Here is a 13,051-nt window from a genome sequence, read left to right on the forward strand (position 1 = left end):
GAAAACTCTAAAGCTTTCTATCGGTAGAGCAGGAATAAAAGGACGACAAAAGAAAGATTAGGGCCAATCAAGAATAGTAGTGGGAAGTTGTGCGTAGAATCAGAGGAGATAGGGGAACCGCTAAATGAATACTTTTTGTTTGTCTTTCTTCACTGTGAATACAATGTTGTTGAGGAGAATATGGAGACACAAACTACTAGACTAGATGGAATTGAGGTTCACAAGGAGGTGTTACCAATTCTGGAAAGTGCGAAGATAAACAGGTCCCCTCTGCTGGATGGGATTTATCCTAAGATTCTCGGGGAAGCCGGGGGGAAATGAGATTGCACAGCCTTGGGCTTGATCCTTATGTCATCATCATTATCTGCAGGAATAGTGTCAGAAAACTGGAGGATAGCAAATGTTGCCCCCTTGTTCAAGAAGGGGAGTCGAGACAACTCTGGTAATTATAGACCAGTGAGCCTTACTTTGGTTGTGGGCAAAATGTTGTATAAGGTTATAAGAGATAGGATTTCTAACCATCTGGAGAGGGAGAAGTTGATTAGGGATAGTCAACATGGTTTTGTGAAGGGTAGATCATGCCTCACAAACCCTATTGACTTCTCTGAGGTAACCAAACAGGTGGATGAGGGTAAAGCAGTTGATGTGGTGGATATGGATTTCACTAAGACATTTGATAAGGCTCCCCACGATAGGCTATTGCACAAAATATGGAGGCATGGGATGATTTAGCAGTTTGGGTCAGAAGTTGGCCAGCCGAAAGACGAGAGAGGGTGGCGGGTGATGGGAAATGTTCATCCTGGAGTTCAGTTACTGGTGGTGTGCCGCAAAGATGTGTTTTGGGGTCACTGCTGTTTGTCATTTTTATAAATGACCTAGATGAGGGCGTAGAAGGGTGGGTTAGTAAATTTGTAGATGACACTAAGATCGGTGGAGTTGTGGACAGTGCTGAAGGATGTTGCAGGTTACAGAGGGACATACATAAGTGACGAAGCTGGGTTGAGATGTGGCAAATGGAGTTTAATGTGGAAAAATGTGAGGTGATTCACTTTGGAAGGAACAACAGGAATACAGAATAATGGGCTAATGGTAAGATTCTTGATAGCGTGGATGAGCAGAGAGACCTCTGTCCACGTACATGGATCCCTGAAAGTTGCCATCCAAGTTGACAGGGCTGTTAAGGCATATGGTGTGTTAGCTTTTATCGGTAGAGTGATCGCGTTTCGGAGCACGAGGTCATACTGCAGCTGTACAAAACTCTAGTGCGGCCGCACTTGGCAGTATTGCATATAGTTCTAGTCACCACATTATAGGAAGGATGTGGAAGCGTTGAAAAGGGTGCAGAGGAGATTTACTAGGATATTGCCTGAAATGGAGGGGAAGTCTTATGAGGAAAGGCGGAGGGACTTGAGGCTGTTTTCATGAGAGAGAAGGTTGAGCGGTGACTTAATTGAGACATAAGATAATCAGAGTGTTGGATAGAGCAGACATTGAAAGCCTTTTTCCTCGGATAGTGTTGGTTAGCATGAGGAGACATAGCTTTAAATGCAGGGATGATAGTTATATACAGATGTCAGAGGAGTTCCTTTACTCAGTAGTTGGGGCATGGAACAGTAGTAGACTCACCAACTTTAAGGGCATTTAAATGGTCATTGGATAAACATATGAATGAACATGGAATTGCGTAGGAGGGATTGGCTTCAGATTGGTTTCACAGGTTGGCACAACATCGAGGGCCGAAGGGCCTGTACTGAACTGTGGTATTCTATGTTCTAATTCCACCCATGGGGACATCCAGAGCTCAACAATGAGGTCAGTTAAGGATGTTAAAGAGGATGGTCTAAAAAGAGAGCACTGATTGCATCAATTCTCTTCCCCTCTGCAATCTCCCAAGATACACCCAATTTCTCAACACTTGCCATATTCTCCTTCTACCAAAAGGAAAGATTATAAACTCTGATGAATGAGAGGTTAAGTCCTACGTAATATTTCACACAAATGGTTAACACTAAAATTAAATGCACAGCGTACTTTAACATACATAGAGTTCACTGCTCCCTTCTGTAAAAGGACATTACACTGCAGTAATATAACTTCTCAAAATAAACTGCCCTCAACAGTTCAGACAACCACCTGTGGGCAGAGACAGGATCAGCAGGACTGGACGAGCAACCTTTCATTCTGATCAACCTAACTGGTCTTGCTCAGGTTTCGGCTCCCCATTTCCTGGAAGCACTTTGGCATTTCTCATGTGACGGTTTATTTAGGGAAATGAGAGATCTTGGGATTTTGGATGTTGTATTCTCCTTTTTGCTTTTGCAGTGGGACCAATCCCCAATTATCAGTTGGAATATCAAAAGGGTGTGATGATAAAAAAATATCAGTCGGTAATATATATATAAAGTATTTGACAAAATGCAAAACAGGAAGCCTGTTTATAAAATTAACCCAATATTAAAGGTGGTGAGACAAAATGTTGAGAAATTTGGTCAAAATTCAGAAAACCGCGAGAACAGCGATTAACAAATGTTTTTAGACCACTGGAAGTTCAATAGCAGCTTCCAAGAGGTCAATGTTAATAAATGATTGGAACTTGAGTGAAAACAAAAAAAAATCCTAACAAATTTAGCTATGGAGAGAATTGCAGGTAATTTCTGGAGAGTAGAATGATTAGATTTAGCCAATGTTGGCGCAGTTTAATTTTATGAAATCTAATTCAACAGATTTGGAGAAAGATTAAGCAAGAAATCTTTCTAAAGATATGTCTTTATGTGGAGTAGAGACACTTGGTACTTAGAAATGGAGGTTTCAAAATGTGCAAGGTCCAAATTGATAAATCAGTAAAAAAGACAGACAGAGATCATGGGATTAATATATAAATGTATGAAAATAAAGATAATGCTAAACCTTTGCAAATCATTGATCAGTGATTATTGTAGTAAGATCTCAATGCCATGGAAATGACTGGAGAGATCCATAGCTGAGAAAGTATTATGGCAGGCAGAAGCTAGAAAAATTGGCACTATTTATTAAAATACAAATAATTAAGCAAACTTAAGGCTATACTTGCGACACACCATATTGTTGAAACCAGCCCTCCACACACATGCACACATGACAATTATTAAATTTTGAAAAAAATTATACTTTGTTCCATATTTTATTTATATTACCACTATAAAATAGTATTATAACAATATACCCATTTTAAAATTATGTTTAATTGGTAATTATCACTAATGCATCGATTGAGCATGTGCATAATACTAATCCAATGTTTAAAATTCTGAATAAAAGCATTTTATTTCTGTGACTCTGTATACTCATTCATTAAAAGTGTCATTAGTTGACACCTGTAAATATCTCTAACATTTACAGATGCTAATGCACATGCTTCTTAGTGTCAGCAAGCACAGCCATGAAGTTATGACATTTATATCGTCACACTATTCATTCGAACTGAAAGGCAGCATAGTTGGTTTGACTACACTTTAGAACACTACATACAGTACCAAAACAGCAGTGCATCTTGCTTGTGGGATCAGAATATCACAAGATGAAACAACTTTCTGCCAAACAGGAATAATTCATGATGTTGGATGAAGGAAAGGATGGGGAATTGAAAATTATTCAACAATGTCTGACAGTCCGGGAGGTGTTGATCTGGTCACTACTATAATAATGCTGTTGTTACTTCATGTGTCTTATATCTATAAAACGTATATAAAGTTTGTTACAATCGTACTGGATTGTACAGCAAGATGTACCAGAATTGCCATAGTTAACTGTGAGCTCAATAAAGAATGATATAGTCATACTGGAGCTGTATGATATAATTTGCCAGAGTACCATTATGGATTATATTATACGAGCGTGCTAAAGATCTGATTCCAGTGTTACAACTGAGGTATGTGCTCTCTCCGATCTGAACAACAATTTGAATTAGAACAATACAATACAAATGCCAAACACAATTCGTACTTCCTATTACTAAAAGGATATGAGGCACTGGAGAAGGAAATAAACAATGATACAAGTCTGAGCAGTAAGAGTTCTTGCAGCGCAATAGTGGTGCGTACACTGCTGGGCCAGAGGCCAGAGGTCAAGCCCCAGCTGCCCAAACTCGTGTCATAACATGTCAAAGAGATTAATTAAAATGAGATGGATGGAGAGTTATAGCTATCAGAAACATTGGACATGTTAGGGCTTTTATGCTTAGATAGAGTGAAGGATGACTTGAAAAAGACCAAAAATATGAATGGGGGTTTGTCATTGTAGATAGGGAGATGTTTCTAACTGCAGTAAAGTGCAACACTAGCAGTTTATAAACAGTTAAAAATCACAACACCAGGTTATAGTCCAACAGGTTTATTTGGAAGCACTAGCTTTTGAAGCGCTGCTCCTTCATCAGGTGATTGTGAAGAATAAGATTATAAACACAGAATTTATAGCAAAAGTTTCCAGTGTGATGCAACTGAAATTATATATTGAGAAAGACCTGGATTGTTGAAGTCTCTCATCTTTTAGAATAACCATGTTGGAATCAGTTCTTTCATATGTAAATCGCAAAACTTTTTTAAAAAGTTACATTCTCGAGTGCACTTTAACAACTGGTGTCATGTCGGCCCAGATAAGGTATTAAAGGTGTTAACGCCCTGTGAGGCTGTCTGTGCCATAATGGTCAGACTGATTCTAATGTCAAAAACGGATTTTCAGAATCTTACATGGATTCGTGCAGTTTTTGAGCAAAGTAACATGTAATTCTGCAAGTATAAATTCACCCCACAAACTGTGTGTGCGCGCAAGCGTGTGTGTGTGGTGGGTAATGAGTGTGTGTGCGTGTGCGTGTGAGAGAGAGAAAAGAGAGCCTGTGTCTATCTACACTGCAATGGGGTCATCTGTAGTGTGACATGAACCCAGGGTCTCAGTTGAGGTCATCATCATGGGTACCGAACTTGGCTATCAATCTCTGCTCAGCGACTTTTCACTGTTGCCTGTCCCGAAGTCCACCTTGGAGGATGGTCACCCGAAGGGCCACAGTTGAATGTCTCGGATTGCTGAAGTGTTCTGACTGGGAGGGAACAGTTCTGCCTGTAGATTCTTCTGTAGTGTCTAATTCATCTATTGCCATAACCCCTGTTTGATCTTGCCAATGTACCATGCCTCAGGGCATCCTTGCCTGCAGGATCTAAGATAGACAACATTGGCTGAATCGCGTAAGTACCTGCCACGTACATGGTGGAAGATGTCCCCATGTGTAATGGCGGTACCCGTATCGACATTGTGACACGTCTTCCAGCATCTACCGTGACAAGGTTGCCTGGTGTTGTCCTGAAAGCTGGGCAGTTTGCTACGAACAATGATGTGTTTGAGGTTTGGCGGTTGTTTAAAGGTGAGAATTGGAGATGTGGGGAAAGTGTTGGTGAGGTGCTCATCCTCATTGATAATGTGTTGCAGGCCACGAAGAACATGGCGTAGTTTTTCAGCTCCTGGGAAGTACTGGACAACGAAGGGTGCCCTGTCGGTTGCAGCACGCATCTGTCTCCTGAGGTGGTCATTACGGTTCCTTGCTCTGGCACATCGGAACTGGCAGATGATTAGTTGTGCATCATATCCTGTTCTTATGAGGGCATCCCTGAGTACTTCCAAGTGCTCGTCACATTCCTCCTCATCTGAACAGATCCTGTGTATGCATAGGGCTTGTCCATAGGGTATGGCTGTTTTAATATGTTTCGGGTGGAAGCTGGAGGAGTGTATCATCATGAGGTTATCCGTGGGTTTGCGGTGGAGTGTGGTGCTGAGGAGTGGTGTTGTGTGATTTTTTACCTTTTACACCCCAATCCAACACCGACATCGCCAAATCAGTTTATAAACAGAAGGTGATCAATAATAAATCCACTACTAAGCTCAGGAGAAACCTCTTTACCCAGGGAATGGAGAAAATATGAAGTTCTAAATTGAAGGAAAGACCAATTTTGACGGTACTAAGCAAGAACTTTCGAAAAGTGATTGGGGGCAGATGTTCGCAGGTAAAGAGACAGCTGGAAAATGGGAAGCCTTCAGAAATGAGATAACGAGAATCCAGAGAAAGTATATTCCTGTCAGGGTGAAAGGAAAGGCTGGTAGGTATAGGGAATGCTGGATGACTAAAGAAATTGAGGGTTTGGTTAAGGAAAAGGAGGAAGCATATATAAGCATATATATATATATATACACAGAATAGATCAAGTGGATCCTTAGAAAAGTATAAAGGCAGTAGGAGTATACTTAAGAGGGAAATCAGGAAGGCAAAAAGGGGACATGGATGAGTTGGGCCATAGGGTCTGTTCTGTGCTGTATGACTCTATGGCTCTAAATAAACATGAAGAAAATAATGAGATATGACAAAATGAGTTGAATCAGAATCCCTGGAGTGTGGAAACAGGCCCCAAGTCCATACTGACCCTCCAAAGAGTAACCCACCCAGATCCATTCCCCTGCCATGCTATCATATATTTACCCAAGTAATGCATCCAACCTACATGTTGCTCAACACTATGGGCAATTTAGCATGGCCAATTCAACTAACCTGCACATCTTTGGTTTGTGGGAGGAAACTGGAGCACCTGGAGGAAACCCACGCAGACACGGGGAGAATGTGCAAACTCCACACAGACAGTTGCCTGAAGCTGGAATCGAACCCAAGTCCCTGGTGCTGTGAGACAGCAGTGCTAACCACTGAGCCACTGTACGGCCCCCATGCTGAAATGAAGCAGGAGGTGCAACATCATTGGTACAGTCCAGTTGAGACAAATGGCCTGGCTTTGTGCTGTACAGTTGAGCTAAAGGTATAAAGTGCTGTCCCAGGCATAATAGCAGAAACAGAAACTTACCGGGATTGATACTGCTGAATACAGTCAAAGCTGCACTGGGGATTATCCCTGCCGACATTACAAAGGTAAAACGTGAATGTCCGCACTTCATTTGGGCAATCTGGCCTTGGAATGGTGATCCGCTGTTGGAAAGAAAATAAAAGCCTTTTTAAAAGACTAATCTAACACATTTTGAAGACATTCAACATATTTTGAACTCCTTTGGTGTAGGGCACAATTAGAAAAATTCAAAAGTTGTAAAAGAAAAAACTCAAGGCACAATGGAAACAATGTAAAATAAAGTCAGTCTCAGTTCAACTGGAAAAAACTAATACCTCAGTTAGAAGTACATAGGCTCATGTTTCTCTCCAAGACCTAATCTGAGCTGACACTTTAGCCAGACTGAAGGACTGTTACATTGTCAGAGATACTGTTAGAGGAGACTATTTCCCCATTTCAGCACACAGAAAAGATTCCATGACACTATTTAGCAAAATACAAAAAGTTTTCATGGTGACTAGGCCAACATTCCTACTTCAACCAAAAATAAATGAATTGGTGGTAATTTTCCCTGTTGATACTTTTATCTAGTCATACAGAAAAGGCCACCATGATGGCTTGTATGCAAGGTATTTTTTTAATTTAACCCATTTTTTAAATCAACCTGTTCAGAGATGTTATTAAAGAGGCCCTGAATTGTAGCTAAGGTACTCAATAAGATAGGAAAACTAATCGCATGTTTTTATTTGAAAAATTATACCAGACACTGACAGAATTATGGCATGACTGATGGGAAAGCTCAAACAATTGCTATGGTTACAACAGCGAGAAGATCATATGCCTTGTATCATACTGAGTTAGAAGCTGCTACTCTTCTAGCAGCTTTCAGTGTTGCAACACTAGCTCATAATGGCACAAGAGAAACAGTGAAGGTTTCATCCTCATTTCATCCAGCTCTTTATCGGAGTCTTGCCAATATGGGTGAAACTAAGCTGAAATAAGCAATTTGAGTTTACTAAAGACATTAATTACAGAAATTGATGGGAACACTCAGAAGTTGGACAGCATTTGGACAGAAAAACAGTTAACATTTCATATCTATGACTGTACATCAGTCAGCTCAGGCAAATATGAGTTTGTATATTTTGACAGGAGAAATAGGAAAGTCACCTTGCTTGGAATCTCAAGTCAACGTGGGGCAGGGGAGCAACAGAACAGAGGAATCTGGGAGTCCAAAAACACCAATCACCAAAAGATGCGCTAGATGTTAGCAAGGTTATTAAAAATCAAGCTCTAAGCTTTATTTCACAGACATAGAACTGAAACTTGATGGCTATGCAAAACCTGCAATGAACCCTGAACTAGCCATTTGGATACAGAACTGGCTCAAAGGTAGGAGACAGAGGGTGGTAGTGGTGGTGGAGGGTTGCTTTTCAGATTGGAGGCTTGTGGCCAGTGGAATGCCACAAAGATCAGTGCTAGGTCCACTGCTTTTCATCATTTATATAAACGATTTGGATATGAACATAGAAGATATTAATTGGTAAGTTTGCAGATAACACCAAAATTGGAGGTGTAGTTCACAGTGAAGAAGGTTAATTCAGATTACAATGAGATCTTGATCAGATGGACCAATGGCCTGAGGAATGACCGACGGAGTTAATTTAGATAAATATGAGGTGCTGTATTTTGGAAAAGAAAATCACAGCAGCATTTATACACTTAATGGTAAAGTTCTAGGGAGTGTTGCTGAATGAAGAGACCTTGGAGTGAAGGTTCGTAGTTCCTTGAAAGTACAGTTGCAGGTAGATAGGATAGTGAAGGCGGTGTTTGGTATGCTTTCCTTTACTGGTCAGAGTATTGAGTATAGGAGTTGAGAGGTCATGTTTCAGCTGTACAGCGTGTTGGTTAAGCCACTTTTAGAATATTTGTGTAATTCTGGTCTCCGTCCTATCAGAAGGATGTTGTGAAACATGAAAGGGTTCAGAAAAGATTTGCAAGGATGTTGCTAGGGTTAGAGGATTTGAGCAATAGGGAGAAGCTGAACAGGTTGGGGCTGTTTTCCCTGGGGCATCGGAGACTGACGGGTGACGTTATAGCAGTTTATAAAATCATGATGAGCATACATAGAATAAATAGACAAAGACTTTTCCCTGGGGTGAGAGTGCCCAAAACTAGAGGGCATAGGTTTAGCCACTAGAGGGAAAAGGTATAAAAGGGACCTAAAGGGCAGCTTTTTCATGCAGAGGTTGGTGTATGTATGGAATGAGCTGCCAGAGGAAGTGGTGGAGGCTGGTAGAACTTCTGCATGTTGGTATTGGCTAATAGATTGCACAACACTGATTATTCAATACTGCATCTCTGCACCTTTCTAATTGTGACCTTTTAGGCATCACAGTTTTAATTGCCTCCAATGTTTATAGTAGAAAGTGAGGACTGCAGATACTGGAGATCAGAGCTGAAAATGTGTTGCTGGAAAAGCGCAGCAGGTCAGGCAGCATCCAAGGAACAGGAAAATCGACGTTGCGGGCATCAGCCCTTCTTCAGGGATCAGCCCTTTCCTGAAGAAGGGCTGATGCCCGCAACGTCGATTCTCCTGTTCCTTGGATGCTGCCTGACCTGCTGCGCTTTTCCAGCAACACATTTTCAGCTCCGATGTTTATAGCCATGCTTTCAACTGCCTTGGCCCCAAATTCTGAGATTCCTTCCCTAAACTTTTGACCGTCTCCCTATTATACAAAACTTTTTAAAATATGTCTTTCTTGACAAATGATCGTCATCTCCTTAGTTGCCTTCATATGTTGCTCTGTGTCAGATTTTGTTTGTTGATCACTTTTGTAAAAAATCACGACGTCTTGCAGCTCTTAGAATGCTGTATAAAAGCAAATGGCTATTCTGACACATTAACCCCTTTTGTGATACTGCATCATAGCACTGGCTGCTTACAGTGTAGCAAGTCTATTTTTGTACTTTGGTTCTCTTAACCCCATTAGTTCAACTTGTCCTGGAGTCTTGTAGCTTTGTTCAGAGAGCGCTGTGTTGCAACACAGGCAGCATTTATTGCCCATCCCTAATTGCCCAAAGGGTAGTTGAGAGTCAACCACGCTACTGTGGGTATGGAGTCACATGTAGGCCAGACCAGGTAAGGATGGAAAATTTCCTTCCATAACTGACATTAGGGAATCAAATGGGGTATTCTGATAATCGATAATGGATTCATAGTCATCATTAAACTCTTAATTCCAGGATTCAAATTGCTTTTCAATCAATGGAGTGTTTTCATTCCTCGAATACAGAATAACAGATGTCTGGAACCTAGATATAACAGACTGAAATAAATTTACCTTTATTATGTTTAGGCATTTTTCTAATAGAATTAGTACATGTGGACAAAAAGGACCACTATAACCAAACATATGGTTGACCAGTGATTTCTATGAGGCAGTGTTTGGAAAACTGGGCAGAAACAAGGTCTAAGATACTGTAAATGCCAAACAGCACCAAACGCCAACATGCTGCAGTGTTAACAGCATCTTTCACAGACTAATTCTGCAAAGTATTTCACAGATAGGAGTAGAAATATGCCCATAAAGCAATGGGAGAGTGACTGGAACTGGTAGCTAGAAACTACATCCAAGAAAATGGATTTGAGGCAGCATTTAAAAATGAAAAAATGTGTTAGAAAAGAGAGACTTTTCACTCAGATTCTATCATGCTGGATAAGGGGAATAGAAAGGATGGCAGTCAGCCAGACAGCAGCTTTGCTAGGGAATAGGTGTAACACTTAGTTATAGAGGAACGATCTCTGTTTTCACAGAGTTTTCATCTCTGGCATGTGCAAAGATCTCAGGTGTATGATGTTAATGCGATACTTCAGTATCCCAAGTTTTGAGGAAAGAAATATTGGCTAGGGATCATGGCCCCATGATTTGTGAAGAACGTTAGAAAACAAGTACATATGAGGTTCAAGCAGGACTGAATTTAATTTATAATTATTAAGCAGTGGTGCTGAGTGTCTACACAGAGTAGGTATTTAAGTCGGAACCTCAAAGCACTGGGGAAGCAGCACTATCACGATCCTGAAAATCCCGTGGCAACAGCAGTATCCTCTCCCACGACAACTCGGCTATCGTTGAAGCACTAATCATTCAAGGACAACTTCAGCAGTAACAACACATCATTTATATAACTGTTTCTAGACTCTTAAAGCAACAACTGTATTTGGAACTTGGTTATGATAGCAGACTTCCTGGAAGATAGCAAAAAGGATGCCCTCAAAGCGACTGAGACAAGGTCAACAGAGTCTCAGACTCATGGGACACCAAGATTTGTGACTGACCAAAATCGAGGAGATTTAGTCAGGAAGGAAACAAACACACAGATGTGTTATTCACAACATGCTGAAGCAAAGTTGAGGTTTCAGAGAGGGCGCACAATACCCCAAATAATGCATCCATCTGACTCTGCACACACTGTCTACCTTGCCTGTGGCGGAGTGTGTAGATTGCAGACACTGGGCTGTATCTCACATTTCAGAGCTCATCAAACTGGAATAGAAGCTAGCCAACATCCATTATGATGAATTGCCCAAAAACCCACTCTCACTTGAATAGTGCCTGCCAACATTATCTGAGGGATTGAGAGACAAGGGAAAATGAAGGAAAATGGACAAGAATTTAAATACAAGCTGAAACCAGACAGAGTAATAAACTCCAGCAATGGCAAATTACTTCGCCCGATGTCAACCTTCTCCAGTATTTTAGTTACACTTACAAACTGGGTTTATAGTTAACAAAAACAATAAATAACCCTTCAATAGGAATTATAGGTGCCTTGCAGCCTGAGAAACTGCCTGTCAAAGCCTGTGGCTACACTAGACTGTGGATTTACGTAAAGTTGACTTGCAGTTTAATAACACAAAGTGATTGATTCTATGGAGTACCTGACACTCGCCTCTCAATGCCAGTCACATACAGTCACTGTTGTATAAATAAACATGACGTCATATGTGCACAAGTTTCTGAAAATTACAAAAAGATGAATGATTAGTCAATCTGCTTTTGGTTCAGAGATGAATGCTGGTTAGTGCAAAATACGCTGTGGAATTTTTAAAATCATTATCTTGAGCTAATGGAACAGACAGATGAAGCCTCCATTTAACGGAGAAGACTGTGGTCAAATTACAAAACAAGAAAAATCCAATATTTGTAAATGAGAGCACATATAAACCTGCATACACAAACATTAGATCGCAAGACAGGAATTCAAGCAGATAAACTGAAAGAAACACATCATATGGAAGAAAGCAAAATTAACGTGAGCAGCCTTCTAAATTTAATAATGTCAACAATTTCCAACAATTGCCTAATTCTTTTTCATGCTGTCACTGATAATGTTTTTCCTTGTTACACCTTATGACTTTGCCTTTTCCTTCTTTATTTGATTATACCTAATCCTTTTTAACAGTGGTCACCTGATGAAGCAGCAGTGCTCCGAAAGCCAGTGCTTCCAAATAAACCTGTTGGACTATAACCCGGTGTTGTGCGATTTTTAAACTTGGAAAAAAAAAGAGCAGGAATGTTTATCAATCAGGATGAGCATTTGGTAGGAAATCCAACAACTGCAGGATAGGTGAGACACTAAAAATTAGTTCATCCAGTGGAAACATTAGATCAGACCACTAGGAGGTCAAAGGCACAATGTCCCTCAATTTTAACACAATCAACCCACAAGAGTTAAATAAATACAGGTGAGATGGGGACAGGTCAGACAGTTCTGTGGTCATAGTTGTGACTCCAGGATGGTATATTGCCTACAGGGTGCCACAGGATGGCTGCGAGACATTCTGAAGGAGAGGCTGAACAGCGAGAGCTCGCGGTCTACGTTGGGATCAATGACATAGGAAGAAAGAGGAAAAAAGATCCTGCAGGCGGAGTTTAGGAAGTTTAAAAAGCAGGATTTCCAAAAAGGTAATTATTTCCAGGTTACTTCCATTACTCTGCAATAGACAGTATAGATTTAGAAGGATAGAGCAGGTGAATATATGGCTGGAGAGATGCTGCTGGAGGCAGGACTTTAGATTATTGAAGCACTGGGACTGTTACGTTTTGGTGAGATATGTACAAGTTGGATAGGTTACAGCTGAACTGGAACAAGCAGGACCAACATCCAGGCAGCAACATTTCTCATGTGGCTTGAGT

The 13,051-nt window shown here is 40.7% G+C and overlaps 1 protein-coding gene across 1 annotated transcript in view; it reads right to left on the reverse strand.

Annotated features, from left to right (window-relative positions):
• ell (elongation factor RNA polymerase II) overlaps positions 1–13,051 on the reverse strand; it is a 168,459-nt gene that overhangs the window by 68,586 nt on the left and 86,822 nt on the right. The window contains exon 3 of the mRNA XM_072594450.1: positions 6,873–6,994. Within this exon, the coding sequence (XP_072450551.1) occupies positions 6,873–6,994 (122 nt within the window). The remainder of the gene's footprint in view (positions 1–6,872; positions 6,995–13,051) is intronic.

This window comes from Chiloscyllium punctatum, chromosome 24 (genome assembly GCF_047496795.1).
Source record: "Chiloscyllium punctatum isolate Juve2018m chromosome 24, sChiPun1.3, whole genome shotgun sequence".
Taxonomy (NCBI): Eukaryota; Metazoa; Chordata; class Chondrichthyes; order Orectolobiformes; family Hemiscylliidae; genus Chiloscyllium; species Chiloscyllium punctatum.